Raw genomic sequence first — 12,986 nt, forward strand, 5'->3', positions numbered from 1 at the left:
TGTGAATCGCCCCTTTTGGGAACGTTAGCACACTACTTATGTTATTAACCAAAAAAACTAGTATTGTTCCTTAAAATGCATAATTTGAGATTTTATTCATAACAGTAGAACATGCAGCGCTAGACAAATAATACCAAATTGTAATATTTAGGGTTACCTAGTACTGCAGCATTGCTCGTAACAGACACAACCAATAAAGCACAATAATACCAGCCATCTACCAACCAGCTTTCTCTTCTATTAAAAGGGACATAGAGAAAAGATAATAAATATGCAAAAGACAAAAAAGAGGCCACGTTTCCTTGGCGCTGGGCGGAGCTCTTAATGCTTATTTGGCATTTCATATTTTAATGCACTCCTCACCCCATCTTGCTCTAATAACTGTAAAAGAAAGCAGAGGACTTTTCTGCATTCCAATGAAAAATCCAGTCAATTTCTCTCATATGTGTTCTCTCGGTCTTCTCCGCGACTCCGTGCACTGTCCTTGAAGCAGCGTCCACACGCAGTGTTCCACTGCTCCTCTGGCATAAACAAACGCGACCTGAAACAATCTTTGATTCGGAACAGATTGGTAGCTCTCTTTCCTCCAGACTAAATTACTAGATGGTCAAAGATAAGAAGATGAAAAGAAAAATTACAATGAACTAGAAGAACAAGGCCTCTGTCCTTCCCTCAGAGCACTCGCATTTAAACCTAACTGTGACCAGCAGGTCAAATGTGAATATGAACTGTAAGGCAGCGGTCAATGAGTGCAATAAAAGCAGTGTAGTTCTGATAAATCTCCAGTCATTATTCAGATTGTTTAATGTCATCTCCCTCTCTTACACACAAACACACACACCTGTTTCATGGCAGTCTCTCCGATCTTATCTGAATGCTTGCGGATGCTCTCCAGGAAGTCTTTGAGGTCAGACATGGAGACGTCTCTGATGTGTGTGCGCAGACGTGATATGTTCTCTGCCATGATGCTGCAGAATCGATACGATCCCGCTTGAGGCAAATAGCTCTCCTCCAGCTGTTCCAAGGTTCGTAGTGCCGGGTAGTATCTGAGGAGGCACACGAGAGGGTCAGGGGTCAGAAACTTAAGGTACAGAATATACAGGAATGAAAGTTTGAGAGATTATTTTAAAATCTGCGTCATGGTACAATAACTGTAGGGCCACTTTGCAGGACACAGGCCCTCCAGGACTGACTTTGGACACCCCTGCTTTAGGGTTATTTACATTTAGCGTACACTTTATAAACTTGTTCCTTGCACGATTACATTCTTAGTTCATTCTTGGTTTAAAAATAATAAATGAGTGCACATCAAACTAATGCAACAATACATTTAGAATCGTAAACATCAGTACAGTAAAATATCAGAATACTTAAGTGCACATTTTTATAACACACTTAATAGGAAGAAGCAGTATATATCTCGTACTTCAAAAACATCTCTATTTTAGATCACACATGCGGTCCATGTTTTTAACCTTTGGTTAAAGACTTAAGATCTCAGCATGATAACAATTTAACCCAATCACAATGATCTCAGAGATGAGCTATGCTGGACTCTGGGCGAGCATGTGTATTCACACACTCGCAGGCAATACTGCAACAAAGTCACGCAACATTACACAGCGGACCTGATGCCGAGGAGAGCGAGTCGCTCTTGGCCGACCCTGCCACTACCTCCAGGCTAATGGCAAAACCAAGCGCACGAGAGAGACAGAGATAAACAAAGATGAGAGATAAATAAAAACCAAAATGGATGGAAGAGTTACAGGCCCATGTCAATCTTCAGGTCACATAGAGGACGAGACAAACCAGAGGAAAACTGAAAAATCGCTTATAACACATCTTATAGACAGTTTCATTGGACGCACGCGCCTGTAACCCAGTTTTAACTCTGGGTCTGTCTTTGAATATCGGTCTGGCTAGTGGCTTGAAATATAATTTATATTTGATTTATATCATTATTCATTTAAATGAATACTTTATTATACATCAATTGTATTCAATTCAAGTAAAACTACTCAGTTGCTGATCCTCTACCGGGCCACATGACCTTTGTTTATGTTGTTGCCACTGTCTATAACACAGAGTGACGCATGTAAACATATTGTGTTAGCAGAATATATTAACTCATATAGTATTTTGTCCTATACAATATGGAAAAAAGGCATAATAACACTAAAACTCGGGACAGACAATGTTTGCATCTGCTAAATCTTGTCAGAAGAAATCCAGTCTCTTTGAAAATGTATCCCTCAGTGCCTTTCAGGCCTGATGGCTGCCAAATGCTGCTTTGTACATCTCAGACGTCCCTCTGAAAATCCCTGGTAAGCACTCCAGTCAGAGCAGACTGCATGAGAGTGGTCAGAGACTGTTTAAATAATCAAAACCTTTCTCTCTTTCCCAGCTGAGAATTATCCCCTTCTCATCCATATCTAAACAATGTCACATTTTTGACATTTTCAAAGTAAATGTGTTAAAAATATTGTGGTGACTGTGAACTGCTCTTATGTGTTTAAGTTCAACAGGCATACATGTGACTCTGCTGCCATCTGGTGCCATATAGTCACTGCAGTATACAGAACTTTGGCCAAATAATTTATAATCTCATACCTTTTGGATCTCATCTGCTCTTGCAATTTGCTGTACATCTCCAACACTGAGGATAAAAGCAAAATGTGGGAAAAAAAACATAAGAATCACACACCTCAGCACACCTGAACATTTCTGCTTCTGTAATGAGCACTTCAGAGGAAAAACTAAATTTGTATGATCAAACCTTGAAAAAACATTTCAAATATTTAATAACTTTTATACCATACAAAAAGTAATATATATTATAAGGACAGTTTTGCCTTACACATCCTTGTGTCATTCAAACCTGTTTAGGGTTATTTCTTCAGCAGAACACAAAAGAAAATGTTTTGAAGAATTTTGGTCCAAAAATCACTGAGACATTTCTCATTTCCTCTCGTGTTCCACAGATGAGTCAATGTACAGGTTTTGAATGACGTTAGGGTGAATAAATGTTGACAGAATTTTTATTTTTGTGTGAACTAAACCTTCAAAGAGTTTGGTTTTGGAAAAGTATTTACAAACACATTTGGGATCACAACTGTATACTCCGCTATGTTATTTGTTGGACTTAATGTGTTTTATGTTGAATTTCAGATTTGATCAGTTAAACACCAAAGTTACAGATTGGTTATTCTTCTCCTGATGAAGAGTGTCAGAACAAACAAGATATTGGACTTTATATAGAAATCGAGGTTATAAAGAAATTTGAGAACTCAGTTTACCAGCTGGAAAAAAGTGCAAAAAACTAAGCCCGACCCTCAAATAAAAACACAGGCAGATGGCAGATGGTTATACCTGGTAAGCAGTGTGCGAGTTTGTCAATGGTGGTGGCAATATTTCTCTGTTGCAGACGGCATTGTCTCAGTTCATCCATTGTTGTCAGGAGCTACACAAGAGTTAATCATTTATTTTATAAACACACTGAATGTATTTTGGATATGTTGCATTCTTAACCAGATAATTAAGTATCTCAAGTTTTGTACCCCTTTGCCATTGCTTTGGAGCTTCTGATTGGTCTCAGTCACCTGACCCTGAAAACGACAAGACAGCCACTCAAATACTAAACCATAAAATCTTATTTTAAACATTTTTTCCTGTCAAATTTTTCACAAGCATGCAATAACCGATTGTTTATTTATTTAGAAGCACTATAACAAGGACCTTAAATAATTTAAAGTAAATTGTTTCATTTAGGATGTCTCCTCTTTCTGCAACTTCCCTTAAAGCTCACCTTAAGTTTCTGGGCTTCTCCACGCACTTTGAGCAGTTCAGTAATGGAGTCCACAAAGCCCTGGAAGTGATGGTTGCACATCTTCTCAATTTCGCGGTCGTGGTTACGGATCCGCCCCTCCAGTTTCTCCATGAAGAGTCCATGCTCCTGCCCATCGTAAACAGACCTGCAGGGAAAACAGGGAGGACATGAAAGATCAGCATGAATGAAGAGGATAAACTTATAACATATGTAATACAGCTCAAGTTTCTTTTTTTGTAGGAAGAGATACTGATTATTACTGATTAAGTATGACATGACTGGAAAGAATACTCGGAATATGACAAATTTAAGTTATTTTAAACTTTTCAAACACAAATGTCAGCTTTATTAGACTTTTTTAAAGAGATATATTTTAAAGAACGCCACTCACACGCACTTGCCACTTTTCACCATTAGGTGGCAGCAGAAGATAATAAAACTGATATAAAGTAGATAGTATGGCAGAGAATATGCATGTGATGTTCTGTTAACTAGCAGACCAATTCTGAAGTCAAACACACCAGCACATGGCTTCGCCTGTGCTAACCCTTATCCTGCGGCTCAGGAAACCCCCTCCTTCCATCAAGAAAGTCTTGACAACGCTTATCAGTCCCGCCACAAACATTCACACACAGTAAACATCTCAAAGCCAAGGTTACACTGTGGTGAAATAAGGTGGACTGCATTTAACATTTTTATCTATAGCGAGAGGAAGATCCTGGAAGGAAATGGAAGACCTGTACGTCCATAATGTGTACTGCTGAAGGGCCTATAGGAACAGGATTGGCAGCCACTGGATTTCAAGTCATTTAAAGATGAACTTCAGACTATAAACAAACACAGGATGGCATTTCAATAATAGCAACTGCAGGCTATAAAAGTCAGACATCATTTTGGAATATTTGGTCTAGGGTGAGTCGCGATTTATCACATCCAGAATAAAGGTCTGTGTTCACTTATTATATGTCTGTGTACTGTGCATATTAATTTTGTATTTATAAACACGTTCACATGCGCATATATGTACACATATTTAGGAAATATTGACATGTATTTATTTATATTTACCAATAATTAAAATTATATATATTAGTTTAATATTTTATGTTTTCTTAAACATATGCATGTGTATGTGTGTGTGTGTGTGTGTGTGTGTGTGTGTGTGTGTGTGTGTGTGTTTATAAATAAAAATGTCCACAGTACACATACAATACAATGAGGGAAATAATTATTTGATCCCCTGCTGATTTTGCAGGTTTGCCTGCTTACAAAGAAATCTATAGCTTTTATTGTAGATTTCAAGACAGTTTCGACCACAGTTAGCAACCAAACCATTAGTAACACACTATGCCACAATAGATTGAAATCCTGAAGCACCCGCAAGGTCCTCCTACTCAAGAAGGCCCGCCTGGCTCCTCTGAAGTTTGACAATTAACATCAAAATGATTCAGAAAAGGCTTTGGCGAAAGTGCTGGCACTTTCTGAGGGAGAGAAATGTTGACTATGACCCCAAGAACACCTTCCCTACAGAGAAGCATAGTGTTGGAAACATTATGCTTTGGGGCTTTTTCTCTGCTACGGGTACAGGATGACTTCACCGCATTGAGGGGCTGAGGGACGGTCCCATGTATCGTAAAAAGGATGTGCTTTTAACATGAGAATGACTCAAACCATATTGCCAAGACAACCAAAGAGTGCCAAAGAGAAGCACATTAAATGTCCTAGTCAGTCTCTAGACCCTAGTCCTATAAAAAAATCAGTGAAGGAGGCAAAAACTCCAATTTATTCTGAAATCGATTGATCGTGAAAAAATGTTTGTCAGCCCTTATTAGGACATTAAATATGACATTTGATGAAGACATGGGAACTATGCAATTTATATTACTAGATCATATTTACCATATGTACGTTTATTGCAATAATGGGGAATTATAAACAGGTGAGTCTTGTTCCTCTCAAGGCTCTTCTCCCTGAACTTCCTGAATATGCCTTTGTCTTGCTCACTGGCTGTAAAGTTCCATTGAAAATTATATGTAATTGGAAAACCAACATGCAAATAAAATGTATATTACTTCGACACTTTATGGGGTCATACAAAATGTTCTTTTGTTCAGGGAAACACAATAGGATGGTGCACAGACAACCCAGTCTCACAGCAGTTTGTGACATAGTCACGAAATTTTTCATGTCAGTCCATCTTTCAAAACACATACCACGTATGTATTCAGTATATACATTTACAGCCAAACAAAAACTACTCCGAAACCAGATACATACTTTTTTACTAGTGGGTGCATGATGCTGTCGTTCATTTATGTAATTAAGTATAGCAAAATAAAGTTAACTCACTGTGACAGATTATACCCATAAATTTCTCATACATAGGACTACCAGTAAAACTGATAAAAATTTGAGACTAAATTATTCAGACACTTTGACCTGACCGTGTTTTTTTTCTTTCATTACTAATATACCATTTTACACCATCGGCTGATCAAAATTAAGCATTGTTTGGTAATTGGTTGCTCTAAATTGGTATTATCTAATTTTGTACTAAAATTTAACAGCTGAAAGCTATTGAACCTAATCCATTACACAACTTTCTATCAATTGATCTAACATTATCAAGATAAATTAAGACACAGTTTAACTCCGAGTTCTTGTCATATTTTATTAGCATTTCGGTTTGACTGTATATAACCTTAAATCTTGGAAAGCCGTACATATTTTAAGAGGTGCTATAAACCTCCCCTTACCCTACCCAAACCCTTAAATCTCAGACGCAAAGACTGATTTTGCTAAAACGCACTTATTTTACGAGGTGGCAAAGCAATGATTAAGGCCCACACGAGGGGGCAAAGTCAAATCATAACATAACATATAAATGAGAATTCACACGAATGAACCACCTCGTAAAATAGGTACCGATTCTCATCAGACAATGTTGATATTTATATATATGAAAGGTGCTTTGAATCAATAGATTACATTTTGTGACTGTCACGAATTTCCATGAGACTGTGTTGGCACAGAACACAGGGATCTTGAAATGCGTTTTGGCCTGAATGTGCAGACTACTAATCAGTTAAATATGGCACTGACTGCACACTCCCTAAGTAGGGTAACTGATAAATACCTAAACACAAGCTAAATAACATATTCACCAACGTTTAATGCACAAAACTATTATAGTCCACACTAAAACTGGGACCCTCATATCATGCATAATACAGCAAACACAGCTTACAGCTGGACAAAAGTTTCATGCTGATATATTGTTAAAGTTGGAGAATTTGTTACAAAAATTATGCTTTGGTGGCTCTAGAAGCAAAGCAGATTAAATAGTAGAGAATGTAGAGATACATGTTCTCAGAGAGGGTTAAACAGCTGATGGAACTGTTAGACTAAAATTAATTCATTCCCTTTCAACAACATTATTAAAAAGATTAAATGAAATGTAGACATTCAAATTATTAAATTATTGTTATTTTAAAAATGTGTCCAAAAATGCATAGAAATAAGGAAGTGTTTACATAGAGACACAAGAGCAGCAGGAATGGGAAGAAAATGTTGAACAAATTGTAATGAGCACAGCTGCAGAGGTCCTGGAACACAAGACTTTCACCATCTGCATTTAGAAAGCCTTCCAATCGAGTAATTAGAAATAAATTACAAACCATTCTGACGATCAGTCAATTTAACAAAACATATGAATGTTTGCTTGTGTTAAGAATGTTTCCCCACTGACTCTCTGAACTGGTTCTTTCCGTTTCACAGCGTGGGCCAACGGACTATTTGATGGTCATGACAAGTCATTACTTTTGGCTCTCGTATTTAAAAGGCACTTTTGGGAAACAGTGTGACTGTTCCAGAACTGAAATGTGATATTCTCCTTGAATAAAATTGGAGCTTGACATCTTACTAACACTTCCCAGTAGAGAAGCAGTGAAGAAATAACAGATGTGTGTACAATATGAGTGCACAGGTTTGAATGCACTTACAGTATGAGAGCCAAAAGTTTGAAAATGTCCCCACAAATATATAACGGCGGTGGCATAGGACCTACTAGATACATACTACTGAACACATGTGGCCACATTCTTTCAAACGATTACAGCATTGCTATGAGCTGTAAGTGCCTGTGTATGTTTGTCAACCTGTTACACAGGATTCCTATTCACTCAGTTTTACTCTACAAACTGTCATCACCCTTTAACCAACTCAAGGGAAACCTATGCTTATGTGTGCTATGATGTCATATCCTGTTGGCTGGCTGACTTCTAGAGATAGGTCAACGGCAGCTGGACGACTGAATGGATCGGAAATAGGATCTAAACTTAGAAAAGCTCTCACCTCAGATCAACAATAGCACACCTTTTTAGCCTACATAAATCAACAGATACAATCTGAAAACAATGTGATGAAAAAGTACACAACATTGTCAATAATAACAGGACATGTATAATTTTATTGATGGTCTCTGGGCCCAAATATGCAGATAATTTACAGAATCAAAATGTATTGCTACAATGGCATTTGCTGTATTATAATGACAATCCAACCATTTTTGCTCCATAGAAAGTAACCTCAACATAAATCATATCTTTAACATGAGCATAGTTGGTAGAATTTATTGTCTTATATAAACGCTTTAGTAGTAAGCTGAAGTGATGTATCTGGTAGCCCTATGGATCAACCAATTTAAAAAGATTAGTGCTTCAGTTTCTCAATGAATTATGGTTAAATGCCACCATATCAGAAAGCCAAAGGGCGCTCTCGCGCAGAAACTCTGAATATGGGACACAAAAGAAGAACAGTTTACACAAGTAGTTCCAGGAAATGCCAATGGTCATATTCTATCGCTGTTCTTCTAACCTTTTCAGGTATTTTCATGATAATAAAGTATATTTATAATGATGATGTTTGACAAGTGTTGTTTTTTCAAATGCACATTATCAACGACTCAATCTCGTAGTGATTTTAGATCGAGCAGTGCTTCCTACTGATCAAAGAGCCATTGTTCATGGAAGAGCTACGCATAAAACACAGTAATGAAGCCTTTGCGATTTCAGAATCCCCCCGTCATAAAAGCTCATCGGCGCCATCTTGTGCAACTAGCCCATAAGTGTGACTAGATATATATCGTCCCAATTTTTAAATAATAGTTCACCCAAAAACGAAAATTCTGTCATCATTTACTCACTCTCTTATCATTTCAAACATGTATGACTTTCTTTTTTCTGCATAATTTTGGTAACCGAACAATGACGGTAACCAATTACCTCCTATTGTATGGACACAAAACTAATGCAAATCATTGGATACCAGCGTTGTTCGGTTGCCACCATTTTTCAAAATATCTTCTTTTGTGTTCTGCAGTAGAAAGAAAGTCATACAGGTTTGAAATGACAAGAAGGTGAGTGAATGATGAAATAACTATCCCTTTAAAGGAAACTTTAAAGGTCCTTTATTTACAGCCATGTCATTTAAAACCTGTATGACTTTTATATGAGATATGCATATGACATTTTGAGAAATGGAAGTCAATGGGGGTTAATCCTGTTTGGTTACCAACATTCTGCACAAAATCTTCTTTTGTGTTCACCAGAACATGAGGGTGAGAAAATAACATTTTTTTTTTTTAAATGAAACATACCTATGAAACATACCTCAGCCAACATCATCTATTGTAGTTCAGCCCATTCTCTAGTTAGCTGTATCTACCTCACCTTTTAAAAACCGGATCAGTCAATTCTTACTACTAGCTATCAGTCAGCTACTTATAGGAGTTGTCCAGGTACAGACACAGGCCAGGTACAGTTGTCCATCACCTACAGCTGAACCTTTCAAAAACAGAACTGCTTGTAATCCCGGCTGATACAAAGACTTGTCACAACCTTTCCATTCAACTGGGCTCATCAACCATCACACCTTCCAGAAAGGCAAGAAACCTTGGAGTGGTGATCGATGATCAGCTCAACTTCACGGATCAAGTTGCCAGCACCGCCCGGTCCTGTAGATTCATCCTCTACAATATCAGGAAAATTAGACCCTTCCTATCAGAGCATGCTACGCAAGTCCTAGTGCAGGCTCTAGTCCTGTCCAGACTGGACTACTGCAATGCGCTACTGGGTGGACTTCCAGCATGCACAACCAAACCACTACAGATGATCCAGAATGCTGCAGCAAGAGTTATCTTTAATGAACCGAAGAGAGCACACATCACTCCTCTACTCATTAAGCTACATTGGCTCCCTATAGTTGCTCGCATCAAATTCAAGACTCTGCTCCTGGCCTACAAGACCACCACTGGTTCGGCACCACCTTATCTTCACTCCCTAATACAGACATATGTACCCGCCAGATCCCTACGCTCTGCAAACGAACGCAGTCTTGTGGTGCCATCCCATAAAGGTAAAGAATCTCTCTCGCGCACCTTCTCCGGATCTGTTCCACCTATGTGGAATGATCTGCCCGCTGCTAAAAGATCTGCAGATTCTGTAGCCATCTTTAAGAAACACCTGAAAACACATCTCTTCCGCCAACATCTGACTGATCTGTTCTGACTCTATTTTCTTCTCTACTCTTTTCTTCTCTACCCATTAAAAAAAAAAAAAAGGATGAATGAATGATTCTGTCTACTGTGTTAGGCTATATGAGACTAGTCTTCTTTTTGATTGCACTTATGCTTTTGTTGTACTTGTGCTGTCCCAATTGCTTCCACTACCTACCCCACTTGTAAGTCGCTTTGGATAAAAGCGTCTGCTAAATGACTAAATGTAAATGTAATGTAAATGTAACATGACAAGCACTTCAAGCAAATGCTGAGCTGGATAAGGTCTGGCTCTTGGATGTAGCTTTATTGACCCTGCACTAGATGCTCATCTGCCATCGAGCACTGAACTGAAGGTTGTAAAGTTAGAAGCTCTAAAAGAAGAAATAGCCTTAGTGCAGCACACGGACTACACACTGAAACTCGATCACACTACTGCGGCCCTCTACTGCAGGGAAGAACTGGCAGCCACAGGAGTTCATTAATCTCAAGACATTTTCTCATGTCAATGAACTTAAATAACCTTTCCTGTCTTAAGACTTTATCATTTTGTGCAAACCAACCAAGCACATATTTATAAAAGCACAAAATGACTTCTAGTCAACCACTCTCAAAATGCTGACACCGTTTTGCTGGATCCAGTAAGAGAGCATTGTTCACATGTGATTATCAGCTTTGAGAAAATGAAACTAGCTCAGCATGTGAGATACTCCACAATCCTTATGACTCCTCAAAATGAGCTTCAACACAAGTTGGCCTGACAACACAGAGCAGCATTGGAGAACAATGATACTATTTGAAAGGATAAAATGTTATCCCATGTCATTCTAAACTTCTCCTTTCCTGTGGAACACTAAAGAAGATATTTTGAGATACGTTTTTGTGATTTTGTCCATACAATGAAAGTAAATGCTTTTTTGGTCACCAACATTCTTCAAAATACCTTATTATGTGTTCTGCAGCAGAAACAAAGTCATACATATTTGGATTGACATGCGGATGGGATTTGTGGGTGAACTATCCCGGACACAAATAAAGAAATCTAATAATAAACTAATGAAATTAAATGAATTGTGAAAATTTTCAAATGTATTTAAAGCAACAATCTTATTGGCAGATCAGCATTATGAAAGAATACTAAATATTAATTGAATAAAATAAAATAAGGAAATGTGTAGTCAAACAGAGAATGAAATAAGTATGTAATAAAAGCAAAACTGCCAGACACTAGAAAATATTTAAGCCTATTGCATGCAAAATTTATGTTCACACATAATGGTAAAGGCAGGACACAGTTATAGAAGCAGCTAACATCTGAAACACCTAAGGTGTTGTCAGAGGTGCCAGATAGCGAGAGTGAAAGACAGATGGGAACAGTAATATAATAAGTAACAGCAGTCACTCTAGAAACTGCAAATTTATCTGTGGGTACAGAAGCAGTTGTGTACAGATATAACAGCTGGACTACGAGACCAGAATAAAACCCCATATGTACTATAGAGAAAGATTGCTAGATGGCCTAGGTAGCTGTGCAATGCCAGATTTAAAGCACTGAGCAACAGAATGATGCCTAACGTGTAATTCAAACATTGCTGATATTTATATAAGACATAATAAAAAACTTAATTAAAATCTCAACTGTTAAGACAGCAGGTTTGTTTACCCATGACATTGCAAGAAATGCTACAACAAATATTGAGAGTTGAAGTTGCAAGTTTTTTTTTTATTCCTATTAAAATGAACAGTACTTTTAGTACAAATATGTAAAAGTGGCTCTAACACGCAGGGTTTCTCATATTTATCTTGAATACCTATCGACTCGTATTGCATACATCATATCTTCGAAGAGTATTTAGTTTGATCAAGTTTATAAAAGACAGATACAGCTGTACGATTACTTCCGAAATCATACGGCGCGTGCAGGGGGGAGGGGTAGGATGAACTAAAGCACATTGTCAACAAAATACAGACATCAGTTTCACTCACTGCATGCGGCATCTTTAGCACTGGGACGGCTCCATATATCAGCTTCAAACGATCTCCAAATGAAGTGGTATATCCACCGTTTATATAACATTCATCACCCAAATGGAGTAAACAAACAAACACCTGAACTTTGCAAACATATGCTCTCTCTCTCTCTCTCTCTCCTGCACACAAGTGAAAGTGACGTGTGCGCGTGCTTATTCTCCTGCTCTCAATGCTGTTGCAAGGGCGTGCCACATGCTTTTCCGGGAGAATTGTCCAATAAGGGACTAAGCAAAATTGTTACAAAACAGTTTGATATGTTTGAAAAAAACTTTTTGAAACCTGTACGATCGCTGGGGGAGTGTGTTGAGCACAGAAATACTACGTAATACGTCCAACTTGTTTTTGGCAAGTTGACCATGTTAAGCATGAGAAGACAGCACGTTTAACATTGTAAAGAAGTCAGAATGCATGACACATCGTGGCAGCACCTCTTTAAAAACTCACAATAGGTGAACTCATTTATATCAAATGCCTATAAAGTATATCTAACATCAGGCAGGCTACCCCTATGGTGTCCATAATGTTGATCAAAAACTACTGCTTTATAAAGTAGCAGTAAACATTCTTATGACATAC

General features: G+C 37.9%; 1 protein-coding gene across 2 annotated transcripts in view; it reads right to left on the reverse strand.

Annotated features, from left to right (window-relative positions):
* Positions 1-12,986, reverse strand: part of exoc6b (exocyst complex component 6B) — an 89,490-nt gene that overhangs the window by 68,732 nt on the left and 7,772 nt on the right. For both annotated transcript variants that reach the window (XR_008907515.1, XM_056756483.1), the window contains exons 2-6: positions 3,806-3,971; positions 3,558-3,605; positions 3,370-3,460; positions 2,611-2,656; positions 842-1,046 (exon numbers count right to left, since the gene is read on the reverse strand). Coding sequence is in view for 1 of the 2 variants with exons in the window: in XM_056756483.1 (XP_056612461.1) it covers positions 842-1,046; positions 2,611-2,656; positions 3,370-3,460; positions 3,558-3,605; positions 3,806-3,971 (556 nt within the window). In the remaining variant the exon portion in view is untranslated. The remainder of the gene's footprint in view (positions 1-841; positions 1,047-2,610; positions 2,657-3,369; positions 3,461-3,557; positions 3,606-3,805; positions 3,972-12,986) is intronic.

The sequence above is a fragment of the Triplophysa dalaica genome, chromosome 1 (genome assembly GCF_015846415.1).
Source record: "Triplophysa dalaica isolate WHDGS20190420 chromosome 1, ASM1584641v1, whole genome shotgun sequence".
NCBI classification, from domain to species: Eukaryota; Metazoa; Chordata; class Actinopteri; order Cypriniformes; family Nemacheilidae; genus Triplophysa; species Triplophysa dalaica.